General features: G+C 41.5%; 1 protein-coding gene across 1 annotated transcript; it reads left to right on the forward strand.

Moving 5' to 3' along the window:
- The first annotated feature begins 5072 nt into the window (after nt 1-5072).
- Nucleotides 5073-7249, forward strand: LOC138887127 (uncharacterized). Its single transcript, XM_070168843.1, has 2 exons — nt 5073-5291; nt 6908-7249. Exons 1-2 carry the CDS (start codon nt 5073-5075, stop codon nt 7247-7249), a joined length of 561 nt encoding a protein of 186 aa, XP_070024944.1.
- The last annotated feature ends 6770 nt before the right edge of the window (nt 7250-14019 follow it).

Below are 14019 nucleotides of genomic sequence, written 5' to 3' on the forward strand. Positions count from 1 at the left end.
GCAAACGTTGGAAGCAAGGACCCAGCAGATTGGGCGTTTGTTACAAGAAAAAGGTGTCATAAGTGAGAGAATCAGAAACATCGCATATTACATCGTTATGAAGTGCCAAATCTGTAAGGATATGACTCGCACTACCTTCTTCACGGCAGTGATGACATTTGTTAAACTGATAATGAGCGACTTGGACAGACTTCAAAGGGATCTTGCATATAGGCCCACGGCGAGACCGAATGATGTCCCGCGAGCACCAGGAGCATTGATGTATTCATGATTTTTCATTTGATTCTGTATTTCATTTTTCATTAGAGTCTATCTGTTGTGTTGAGTCTGTATTTTCTTCCTGCTGGATTTGTCATTTGTTGTCAAGTCTGCATTTTCTTCTGTTGGAGTATGATAGTTTATTTTTGGAGTTTGTATTTCATCTTTTCATCAGCGTCTGTTAGTTTTTCTTGGAGTCTATTAGTGTTGAGTCTTTATAATCAAAGTGTTTGTTTTTTATGAAATTGAAAATCCCAAAAATTGTTTTATTATTTACTTTCGCACTTATCTTATAGAACTACGCTCGGTCTGATTCATGCGGGGTCATGATACATAGGCAATCTCCATAGGATTCGACCATAACCAAAAGAAAAAGGGGAAAACAAAAAGAGAGAGAGGAAAAAACAAGGGGAAAAAAGAGAAAAATAAAAAGGGAAAAGAAAAAGAGAGAAAACAAGAGAAAAGAAACAATGGAAAAACAAGAGAGAAATGAAAAAAGAAGAGCAAAGGCGAGAATGAAAAGAAAGAGAAAAATAAGGAAAGTTGTAAGTGGAAAAGCCGGGATGACGCAAGCAGCTGATCAAATGCATGATAGAAATGGTTAACTGCTTAGGTGCATTCATTCCCAAAATGTGCGGTTACATTTTTGTTAAAGCCCTAACCACTGACAAGGTTGTTGTTGATGTATTGAGTTCAGGCAGATGGTTAGTTGACTTGCATTCTTGCAACTCACTCATACAACACCCGATCAAAAGACAGGCTAAATATGGCCAACCAAGAACCGGAGACAAGTATTGTTGACCCGTCAAAAGAGGTGGAAGAACTGGATGTTAATGCAATGAAGGAAGAGATGTATAAGTTAAAGCAGCAGATGGCTGAAATGTACCAAGCCTGGGCAAAGGGGCATCCACCACCGGTTTATCCCTCCAACCCTGCCTATATCCCACCATCGGCCCAACCTCAGGAGCCTCCCACTGTGAACTCATATCAAGCCTTTCCCCTCTACCAACAATGCTATGACATCACTTCCCATACTTCTCAAGCTCCACCACCCAAACAAGTCTCATACCCTCCTTAACTAATCACACCTATTTTTGTGGCACCTCCACCTGCTACATTACACCGATCTTCCAGTGAACCTCTATTACAAACTCACGACAACCAGTATTATCCCCCTGAACCACCTTCAAAGTTCCAGAACCATATTCTTAGACCCCTCATCTTGATCTCCCGGCAGAAACCGAGAAGACACCCAAAAATCCTGAGCATGAAGAGATGATCAGAAAGGTCAGAAGCTTAGAACAATCGTTCAAAGATATGAGGGGGTTGGGAGGTCAAGTAAGTGTGGCCTATAAAGATTTATGTTTGTTCCCAGATGTTCAGTTACTGGCAGGGTTCAAAATGCCCAAGTTTGATTTGTATGACGGGCATGGTGACCCAATAGCACACTTAAGAGGATTTTGTAGCAAGATGAGAGGAGCAAGTGGAAGAGATGAATTGCTGATGGCATATTTCAGCCAAAGTTCGAGTGGATCGGCATTAGAATGGTATACCAGACAAGATCACAGCAGGTGGTACACATGGGACGATTTGGCCCAAGCCTTTGCCTGCCATTTTCAGTACAACCTTGAAATTATCCCAGACCGTCTGTCATTAACAAAGATTTAGAAGAAGCCCGGTGAGAGTTTCAGGGAATATGGATTCCGGTGGAGAGAGCAAGCAGCGAGGGTTGACCCTCCGATGAAAGAAAGTGAGATGGTTGATTATTTCTTGCAGGCCTTGGAACCCACTTAGTTTGGACACTTAGTGTCAGCAGTAGGCAAGTCCTTTAATGAAGTTGTAAAAATGGGAGGCATGGTTGAAGAGGGACTCAAGTCCAACAAGATCATGAGTAATTCAGCAATCAAAGCGACCACCCAGGCCATTCAAAACGGTAATGGGGTGTACTCGGGAAGAAAAAAAAAGAGGATGTTGCTACAATTGAGTCGGGAGCTTGGGTTGGATCCAGGAACATTCCACGTTACTACAACCCGCCTCGACCCTACCACCAAACTTACCCCCACACTCCATATAGTCCACCCCAACACTACTACCCACCGCCTGATTCCCATTTTTTTGTCTATCACACACAAACCTATACCCAACCTACTGCTCACGCCCAATGGTGTGCGCCGGCTCCACAAAGTCCATACTTAGCTCCACAAAATGCCTATCCACCCCCGAGAGCCTACAAAAATCCCCCTGGAATAGGTTTTCGGCCAAATCAAGCCTTCAAGAATGAGAGGTTGCAGAAGCAGAAGACTTTCACTCCATTAGGAGAATCATATACTAGTCTATTCCACCGACTGAGACAGTTGGGTATGTTGAATCTGATTGAGGATAAATTGTCGAATCCCCCTCCCAGAAATCTTGACCACTCGGTGAGTTGTGAGTATTGTTTAGGGACCCCGGGTCACGACACAAAGAAATGCTGGAAATTGAAAATAGCTATTCAAGAGCTCATTGATACTAATCAGATTGAGGTCCAAGCCCCGGATGCACCCAACATCAACCAGAACCCATTGCCGGCCCATCATGAGACTAATATGATTGAGATAGTGCATAAGGGAGGGGAGCCTAAGAAACCTTCACAAACCATCATGGTGATTCGGGCTAGTGAAGCCAAGCCGTTTGAAAAGTCAACAAATGAGAAGTCTGTGATCAAGTTGAACGGGACAAATAATGAACCATCTGTGGAGGTCAAGAAGGGGTCCTCAAGTGACGTTGCAGGAAAACATGAAAGAGCAAAAGTGGTTGTGCCAGAAGTGACGAACAAGCCTGTAGTAATTGTGAAGGGTGCCCGCACAGATCCTGTCGTTATCAAACCGATAACTCAATTACCGATAGTCAACAACAAGGTAGTCCCATGAAATTATGAACGAGTGACAGTGACTTACAAGGGGAAAGAGGTTAAAGAAGAAGTGTGTGAGACCCATGGTTTGACTCGATCGAGGAGATGCTTTGCCCCCGAAGAGTTGAGAAAAGCTAATACCTCAAAAGATAACCCAGTGTTGGTGAAGAAAGCGGTGACCGAGGAAGAAGCAGAAGAATTTCTGAGAAAGATGAAAGTACAGGACTATTCCATTGTGGAGTAGTTAAGAAAGACCCCAGCTCAGATCTCGCTTTTGTCATTATTGATCCATTCAGACGAGCACCGTCGGGCTTTGATGAAGATCTTGAATGAAACCCACGTTCCTCACAAAATCTCAGTAAACCACTTGGAAAAGATAGCTAACAAGATATTTGTTGTAAACAGAGTCACCTTTTTTGATGATGAGTTACCCGTGGAGGGTACTGAGCACAATAGAGCCCTCTATCTAACGGTGAAATGTGAAGACTCCGTGGTTACTCGAGTAATGGTTTACAATGGTTCCAGTGCAAACATTTGACCTCTTTCCACTCTGAACAAGTTGAAGGTGGATGATGAAAGAACTCACAAGAATAGTATCTGTGCTCGGGGATTCGATGGTGGAGGGAAAGATTCAGTCGGGGACATAGTGCTTGAGCTTACAATAGAGCCAGTTGAATTTACTATGGAATTCTAGGTGCTCGATGTGGCTATTTCTTACAATTTGCTGTTAGGACGACCCTGGATTCATGCTGCCAAAGCGGTTCTGTCTACTTTGCATCAAATGGTTAAGTTTGAATAGGGTAGACAGGAAATTGTTGTGCATAGCGAAGATAATTTGTGTGTTCCCAGTGATGCCAATGTTCCGTTCATAGAGTTTGAAGACGACAAGGGGCCATGGGTTTATCAAGTTTTTTGCACGGTATCGGTAGAGAAAATTCTTGAAGGGAAGTGCGTGCCAACTCCAAGGGTAGCTGCTGCATCAGTCATGGTAGCCGTTGAAATGTTGAAAAATGGTTTTGCACCGGGCAAAGGTTTGGGTGCATCTCTGCAAGGTATCGTACAGACGGTTTCTCTTCCTAAAAACATGGATACATTTGGTATGGGGTTCAAGCCCATACTCGCAGATGTGAGAAGAGCCAGAAAAATGAAACAGATAGCATGGGCCCTTCCGAAGCCAATCCCGCGTCTTTCCAGATCGTTTGTTAGGCCTGGTACCAGAAAGCGCCTAGTGACGACGGTACCCAGTTCGGTGGTTGATGTGAATGGAGATTTGATGGAAAGGTTCGAGAGGATATTCGTCGATGTGAACGTGTTGGAAGCTGGAGAGGCTTCTAGTAAGGCGGATGTGCAATCTGTTGGGCCCGATGCAAAGATTAACAATTGGGAAGCTACTCCTCTCCCCACCAGGAGGGAGTTTTGGTAGTTTGCTTTGATTTTCTTTCAATTTATCTGGATTATTCCAGGGTTGTAATTCAGATTCTTTAATTTGGATGTATAACCCATGTTATCTTTAATTTCAATGAAATGCAATTTCGCTTTTCCTTTCTTCTTGATAGTTTTATTTTTTTTCCTTTCTTCCTTGTACAGTTCTTTTTATGCTGGCCTCGATGATATGACATGCATGCGGAATCTCCGGCCCAGCCTTAAAAGCCAATCTAGTTCTGAAATAGTAATTCAAGAAATAGAATGTGATGTTGAATCGGAATATGACGAGGATGAAGACTTTGAAGAGATTAGTAAAAAATTAAGCCATTTTGAAGAAAAACCCAAGCCTAACCTGAGTGATACAGAAGCAATCAATTTAGGGGACCAAGATAATGTCCGGGAAAATAAAATAATTGTCCATCTTGAACCACAACTCAGAGAGGAGATAATTAAAGCACTATTCGAGTATAAAGATATTTTTGCATGGTCCTATGACGACATGCTAGTTCTGAGCACTGACTTGGTGGTTCACAAATTGCCCACTGATCCGGCATTCCCCTCTGTCAAGCAGAAGTTGAGGAAATTTAAAACTAATATTAGTGTGAAAATTAAGGAAGAGGTCACCAACCAATTTGTGGCCAAGGTCATTCTGGTCACTCAGTATCCCACTTGGTTAGCCAATATAGTGCATGTGCCGAAGAAGGATGACAAGACCAGGGTGTGTGTTGATTATCGAGACCTCAACAAGGCGAGTCCCAAGGATAACTTCCCACTACCGAGCATCCATATATTGATCGATAATTGTGCCAAACATAATATTGGTTATTTTGTGGATTGTTATGCAGGCTACCACCAGATCTTAATGGATGAAGAAGACGCAGAAAAGACAACATTCATCACGCCCTGGGGAACATACTGTTATCGGGTCATGCCATTTGGTTTGAAAAATGTTGCGGCAACATACATGAGGGCAATGACGACCATATTCCACGACATGATACACAGGGAGATCGAGGTTTATGTGGATGATGTGATTGTAAAGTCTAGAAAGCAGTCTGACCATGTCAGAGATTTGAGAAAGTTCTTCCAAAGGCTTCGCAGGTACAATCTCAAGCTCAATCCTATAAAATGCGCGTTCGGTGTTCCATCTGGAAAGTTGTTAGGATTCATAGTCAGCCGACGAAGTATTGAATTAGACCCGTCAAAAATCAAATCCACCTAGGAATTGCCACCTCCAAAGAACAAGACTGAGGTGTTGAGTCTGTTGGGAAGATTGAATTACATCAGCCGGTTTATTGCTCAGCTCACGACAATTTGTGAGCCCATTTTCAAACTGTTAAAGAAAGATGATGCGGTCAAGTGGACAGATGAATGTCAGGAAGCATTTGATAAGATAAAGGGGTACTTGTCAAACCCACCTGTGTTGGTCCCGCCAGAACCAGAGAGACCTTTAATTCTGTATTTGACAGTCTTGGACAATTCCCTTGGATGTGTGTTGGGACAGCATGACATCACCGGATGGAAGGAGCATGCCATATATTATCTCAGTAAGAAATTCACATTTTACGAGGTTAAGTACACTTATCTTGAGAGGACGTGTTGAGCCCTAACTTAGGTAGCCCAGAAGTTGAAATATTATTTGTCATCTTATACTACTTACCTCATCTCTCGTTTGGATCTGTTGAAGTATATCTTCGAGAAGCCTATGCCCACGAGAAGGCTCGCAAACGGGCAGATCTTGCTCACAGAATTTGACATTGTCTAGGTGACTCGGACTGCGATGAAAGCACAAGCATTGGCCGACCATTTGGTTGAGAATCCTGTGGATGAAGAATACGAACCTTTGAAGACTTACTTCCCTGATGAAGGGTAATGCACATTGATGAGTTGGAAAAGATTGAAAGGCTAGGATGGAATCTTTTCTTTGATGGGGCTGCTAACATGAAAGGCGTTGGGATAGGAGCGATACTTGTTTCTTAAATAGGGCATCATTACCCTGTTATGGCTCAGCTTCGGTTCTACTGTACTAACAACATGGCAGAATACGAGGCATGCATTTTGGGTTTGAGGATGGCTGTAGATATGGGTGTCCAGGAAGTCTTGGTCTTGGGTGACTCGGACCTTCTGGTACACCAGATTCAGGGAGAATAGGAAACACGAGATTTAAAATTCATACCGTACGGGCAATGTTTGTATGATATTTGTCAACGGTTTCAATCAATAGAGTTCAGGCATATTCTGAGGATCCACAATGAGGTCGTCGATGCTTTGGCTACTCTGGCATTAATGTTACATCACCCAGATAAGGCTTATGTTGACCCGTTGCATATTCAGGTCCGCAATCAGCATGCTTATTATAATATAGTGGAGGAAGAGCTCGATGGGGAGCCTTGGTTTCATGATATCAAGGAGTACATCAGGATGGGAGTGTATCCCGTACAAGCCACAAGTGATCAAAAAAGGACAATTCGATGGTTGGCGAGCGGATTTTTTTTTAGTGGAGGAGTGTTGTACAAAAGAACGCTAGATCTTGGATTGCTGAGATGCATAGATGCTAGGCAGGCCACAACTATAATGACTGAAGTACATTCTGGAGTCTGTGGACAGCACATAAGTGGGTATGTGCTGACAAAGAAGATTCTCTGGGCAGGTTATTATTGGCTCACTATAGAGTGAGATTGTATCAGTTTCGTGCGTAAATGTCATTAGTACCAAGTTCATGGAGATTTGATTCATTCTCCACCATATGAATTACATACAATGTCTGCACCATGGCCTTTTGTTGCTTGGGGAATAGATGTCATTGGACCAATCGAACCAGCAGCGTTCAATGAGCACAGGTTTATTCTGGTGGCCATTGATTATTTCACAAAGTGTGTAGAGGCTAAAACATTCTAGTCTATAACCAAGAAGGCGGTGGTTGATTTTGTGCATTTAAATATCATTTTCCGATTCAGGATACCGAAGGTGATCATTACAGACAATGGGGCTAATCTCAATAGTCATTTGATGAAAGAGGTATGTCAGCAGTTCAAGATTACACATCGCAATTCTACCCCATACCGTCCTAAGGCAAACAGAGCAATTGAGGTGGCCAACAAGAATATAAAGAAAATACTTCGAAAAATGGTGGAAGGTTCTAGGCAATGGCATGAAAAGCTACCGTTCGCATTGCTGGGTTATCGCACTACTATCCGTACTTCAGTAGGGGCTGAAAATGAGAGTCTTATTGGTGAAAACCCTCACGGGAACCTTAAGGCGAAAGTAAGTTTACACATGAAGGAATAAGAGAGGTCTGCTGGTAAAAACCTTTCAAGGCACCGCAGGATGAACAAGGTCGGGATTTGAGGTGAAGAAATCAGGTTATGGAAATTTTGGGGCAACAAAATATGGCAACTGAAAGTTGATTGGTTGGACAGATTGGGCCGATTAATCAAAATTGCATGTCATGATCATTGGTGCCAGTTGTTCCTGTCAGATAAGTCTCTTTTCTTTTTCTTTTTAGATAGTCTTCCCGTTTTAGACTTCCTTATCCTTAACTCTGAAAGTCATTGCATTTCATTTCTTTGGGTTTATTTCTCTAAGATGTTCCCAATGTCAGTTCTGTTCAAGCAAATAAGGAGGAATTTCAAAGCTTACTACCAGCTTCAAGATTGCAAAGCACAGTGCGTCCAGAGCATACCAAACTTAGCATGATGTAAAAGGGGATAAAATGCCAGCAAGAGTTCCATTGGCAAAATGATTTGCTAATTTCATGGGAAATGTAGAGATTCAGTTAAATGTGTCAGAGATGTGAAACAATGGCTCGGGGATAGAACACTTAGGTCATTCAAGTTATGGGTTTTTGAAAGTCAGTCGGAAAGTCAAGCGGTTCAGGGCCAGTTCGGGGAAGCCTGTCAAAACAAAACAATGCAGCGGAGATACCTTCAGCAAGAATACCAACAACTAACCACCACATTTTAAAACTGACAAAATTTTCTTTGATTAAAATAGGGGCAGGAAATTTCGATTGTTTCGGAGAAACCTTCCGTAAAGAAAGGCGGTCACCAAACAGGTTTGATTTTTGATTTTCAGGACCCTCCTGGAAAAGGGGACCTAGTTTAAAGTTCAGAAATAGCATAATCAAGCATAAATGTATCCCAAAAGAACATAAGTTGGCTTAGAAGTTTGCATATTCGAGATAGGATTCAATTAGGAGTTTTCAGGACCCTCCTGTATAATGGGTCTTCGCTTTAAAATTTCGATTAGATAACAACATTTAGCGAAAATTCTACTGTAGCTTAGTATAATTAAAGTTGTCACGCTTAAGATAAAATTTGACCTTTGATTTTCAGAACCCTCATGGATAATGGGAAGTAGTTGAAAGATCCTCTTAGATAGCAAGATTTAGCAGAAGGCACACCTGTAGAAGACATAACTTAGACTTAAAATTGTCGTTTAGTTAAGAGTTATCAGGACCCCCCCTGAATAATGGGACCTAGCTTTCAAATTCTTAGTAATACTTGGTAATATGATTTAGTTTTACACTCACATCTATGCCCAACCACCAAACTGGGGCAGAAATTTTTTTTGTGTATTTGTCTATTTTGCTGAAGTCAGGAGCCCGCCTGGAGAGCAGAGAATACATTCAAGGCAACAGTTAGGAGCCCGCCTGGAGAGCATGGAATACATTCAAGTTTAGCAGTCAGGAGCCCGCCTGGAGAGCAGGGAATACATTCAAGTTCAGCAATCAGGAGCCCGCCTGGAGAGCAGGGAATACATTTCAAGTTCAGCAATCAGGAGCCCACCTGGAGAGTAGAGAATACATTGAAGTTTAGCAGTTAGGAGCCCGCCTGGAGAGTAGAGAATACATTCAAGTTCAACAGTCAGGTAGCCACCTGGAGAAAAGGAAAAACATCTCAGATTACAATTCAAGGCGGCAACAAAGGGATTCCGCCGGGAGAATACAAGTCAACAAGGCAACAAGAACCACATGAGCAAATTTAAAGTTATAAATAGGATTTTGTAATGCATAGATCATAGTATAGTCTAGCTTCTTTTCATTTTATCATGCTGTAATAAGGGGATGCAGTAAGTAGTAGCAGCAACAACAACAACAGTGAAATCACAACTTCATGGTTGTCACAGCTACCAAAACTTCCCGAACTACACTGACCTGATTCCTTTTTAGCCAAGGATATGTAGGCAACCTCAGAATCAGGGTGCGGTCAAATCTTACAAAAATGCTTCATACAGAGTATTCAAACGGGAAAAAATCGCTCGTATCCGCTCACATATCTTTGCACGAAAACTCTTCGTGTTTCCAGGCAAAGAGGGGCAACTGTGAGCACATAATTTTTGCCCTATATGAATTACTCCCATAAATTCAAAACAAAATAATTTCTTCAGTGTTGGCAATTTTGTGGATTTTTGTGACAATTTATGTTAATTGTTTGCATTCGGCTGTGCATGTTTATTTTATTTTAAATTAATGAAAAACTCAAAAATACGTGGCATTTGCATGTAGGATTTAATCTCAACCCGGTCAGGTCACCCCTCATCCAAAACGATGTCGTTTTGATACCCTTTAATCTCGACCGTCGAGGTTAGTTGATCTGACGGTCTAGAACTAACCTCATCTTGATATATAAGTGTCCAAACAGCCCCCCTACCCCCTCTCATCTTCTTCACCAGACCTTATCGCTTCCGCCGGAACCGCCTGCCGGAAATCGCCTTCGCCGGCAGCGACACTCCAATGAACCCCAAATTAACGACATGGACTCCCCTCCTCCTCCTCTGCCCAAATCTCCAAAACCCCTCCCTTGAATCCTAGCAAAATTCTTCGAATCTTGAATCGAAGAGGAAGGCCAAAACTCCAACTCACCCAATCGTCCCCAAATGAACACCACATAGCCACCACGACCCCCTCATACCAAATCCTCACTCTGTTTCCCTCGAATCTTGCTGGAGCTTCTCGAATCCTAAATCTGAGTTAGAGCCCTGAAAGTTCAAAAAACCATTTTTTCTATCGGGCCTGGTACATGCATGGTCATAGGGCACTGTTTCTTCGAGTTCTGAATTGGTAAGATCCTTTCCCCCATGTCTTTTCTTTCTTTTACTGTCTTATTCTCTTTCTCCTTCCCATTTATTTAGCTTAGTTTTCTTATACTAATCTGGCTAAAACCCGATTAATCTTTCGACTTTAAATTTGTCTTCTGTTCACTATTTTTTCTCTTCTTCGTGAAAGCCTGTTTTCTGATTTCTTTAGTCCGTTGTGTTAATAGCATGGCTAATTCTCCGATCTTGATTTTCTGTTTAGTCGCCCAAGTTAGTTTAATTAGGTTATTGCAACTTGGTTAATTCCCTTCCTAGTTGTGTTAATTAATAAGTAATTTAAGTCGGTTTGCTTTGAAATCATGTCATATTATCATGGCTTGCAGATTTTCTCTTCAAATAGATAAGTGTTCGTTTGGGCTTTGGGTTGTCTCTGGTCCATTTGGTAAAGAGTAGCCCGTCCAAATTGGTTTGGGTTATTGGGTCAATTCTGACCCATTTTTGGGTCTAGTTTTCAGAGGTAATAACAGGGTCATTAAGGGGTAATTTGGGTAGTCTAGGCTTGGGAATCTTGTATAACTGAACTAGGAAGATTCCTAGAAGCTGGGGTGGGGGCTATTTTGAAATTCTGAAGTTTACACTAGGGATTTCTAAGCTAAAATGAAAATTTCAGAAGGTTTTAAGTGCAATTTTGAACTCTTTAAGGCTGCCCTACTTGCCTTGCCTATAAAGGCAGCTTTTCTTGCCTTTTAAGGGAGAGTCTAAGAGATAATGATCTAGGAAAATACCAAATGGCTGAATTTTACTGTTTCATTGATTTCTTTCTCTGATTTTTTTTAAAGAAATTTCCAACCTGCTAAAGCAATCTTTGATTCATTGAGTGTTCGAGATGGATTGAATTTGGTTTTAAGCTTGGTTTGAATTCTGCTGAGTTACCACTCGATTGAAACTGTTTTTCTGGACTGCTGCACTTCCTTCTTGGTTTTGAGTTTGTTTTGTCGGAGTCCTTGTTGCTGGTTTCTGCTACTACTGTTGTTGAGCTACTGACACTCATTTCTACTTTGTTTCTTCTCTTTCCCAGCTACATTTCGATCTTTATTGGTGTCATTTGATATGTAACTTGAAGTACGAGTTGAAAATGAGAGGGATATGATGTTATTGATGGACTTAACCTCTTCTTCTTTCAGTTTTATAATCACCATGTAGCTTTAAATGTTCTGATTAGTGTATTTGTCAAATAATGGCTTGTAATTGAGAATTGGACCATGCTAGTTTTTCTTTTTTAGTATTTCCGTAATTAGTGTTGTATTTCCCTTTGTGGTTCATCTGTTTCTTCTTTGAGTATCGCCTGTATTAGTGCAGTAAGTTAAGCTAAGTTTGCCAAATGGCTTTTAGTTGAGTTCTGTATGCAGAATGTGGGCATGAACATGATATTCTCTAGTTGCTTTATAAGTTAGTTTTCAATTTAGGATCATTTGGAATAAAGGTTCAAAGTATGAAGAATGAGTTGAAAAGAAACGCTTGCTAATGCGTGTCTGTTGAGTTTTGGTTGAACCAGCTTAGTCTATGAGTGCGTAACCATGTGATGATTTCTGAAATTGTTCAACCAAATGATTTCCTTAATGTATCATATTGAATACTCCCAGTAGTTTATGATTTGCAAATGTGAAATCCCCCTTTTCCTCTTTTGTTCGCACTCTCGTTTCTATGCCCATCTCAGTTTTGTTTGCTTCATTGGTTAATACCTTCTTCCTCGTTGTATTCAATTAACTGGCAATCTTATCTTGCGGACCATTCTGAATCTGTCGATTTTTCTGTTACATGGGTTCGATTCGCGACCTTTGTGACACTTGACTTGAGCGTGCTTCAAAGGGAGCTTCTTGTTTGGGCTCGCTGGGTCACTGGGCCTCACATTAGGCCAAGCCCAAGTTCTGAAACAAAATTGAAGTAATTTTTTCTTAGTCTTAGCCCCTTTAGATTCACAATTTAAATTTAGTTGTGTTTTACCAAGTAGCTATAATTCCCTTAAATCTTATTTAGTTAATATAATTAGTGGAAACGTGCCATTCGAAATCAAATAGTTTATGGCCCTCTAAGTATAGTTGAAATTCCGTTTTAAAATTGGAAGTCGGGGTGCGCGAACAAATAACAATTGCATGGCCCTCGTTTTGACTAACTTCGTTTTGACCCCTAGAATTCGAGGTGCGCCATTTAGCAGATTTCCATGGCCCTCGCAAAGTTGCAAAATCATAGTTGCTTAGGCGCGTTAGTTTAATAATATTACATTCCTAAATTCGGGTGCGCATTTATGCGACCCAAATCCAAATCTCAATGATGTTAAAATATGTCAAAATCACGGGTGCATTTATGTGACGTGGTTCGAGACGTGTTCTAATAACGTTGCAATTTTCTTTAAAAAATGAATAAAAGCGGTTTAATTTAAAAATGAACCTTAGGCTAAAAAATGTATTACAATCAGATAATAGGCCAATTATAATAGTTGAGCGACTGTGCTAGAACCACTGAACTCGGGAATGCTTAACACCTTCTCCCGGTTTAACAGAATTCCTTACCCAGATTTTTGGTTCGCAGATTGTAATAAAAAGCCAATCTTTTCCTCGATTCGGGATTTGAAAAGGTGACTTGGGACCCCATAAATTATCCCAAGTGGAGACTCTAAATTTTTAAAAAATTAATCCTGTTTCGATTGTCACTTTAAGTTGGAAAAAACTCCCTTATATACTCTCTTTTGGTGGTGTAGTAAAAAGGAGGTGCGACACCACCTACCGCATTGCATGGCTGAAAGATCGCCACATCTACATTTGCATGGCTGAACGATCTCCACCTACTGCATTGCGTGGCAGAAAGATCGCCTCATGGCTGAAAGATCACTACTTATTGCATCTCATGGGCTGAGAGATCGCCACACACTGCATTTTATAGGCTGAAAGATCGCCAAATTATCCAAAGGCGTCATCGTTCGGAAGCACCATTTTCATAGCCCGAGAACACCATGTCATGGCTTGAGGATCCCTTTTAATTTTCTGCATATCATTATTCGAAGGCATCACAGTTCGGAGGCACCATCCTCATAGCCCGAGAGAATTATTTCATGGCCTGCGAATCCTTTATTATGCGCTTAATGGCCCAGGACATCATGGTCTAAGGACGTCATTCTAACCGTCTAAAGACAACCTTCATGGTCCGATGGGAATTTGCATCATATATAAATTTACGCACAATATTTGCTTATTTGCAGGTAAATCGGCGAGCAACGGCTATCTCGGCAGGAGTGATCCCGCTCCAGTTCCTGCAGCCCTATCAGACCTTCACCATTCACCTGGTCCTGGATATTGCATCTGTTCTCGAAAGTCTCCAAATCCTAAACCTCTTTGAACCGTTCCGCTCGGTCA

Source organism: Nicotiana sylvestris, chromosome 3 (genome assembly GCF_000393655.2).
Source record: "Nicotiana sylvestris chromosome 3, ASM39365v2, whole genome shotgun sequence".
NCBI classification, from domain to species: Eukaryota; Viridiplantae; Streptophyta; class Magnoliopsida; order Solanales; family Solanaceae; genus Nicotiana; species Nicotiana sylvestris.

What these genes read in the sequence shown, in the direction of transcription:
- LOC138887127 (XM_070168843.1), top strand. Translation starts at nt 5,073, where the DNA reads ATGCTAGTTCTGAGCACTGACTTGGTGGTTCACAAATTGCCCACTGAT. An exon ending in AGAAGGATGACAAGACCAGG is followed by an intron (nt 5,292 to 6,907) that starts GTGTGTGTTGAT and finishes TTGCATATTCAG; the next exon opens with GTCCGCAATCAGCATGCTTA.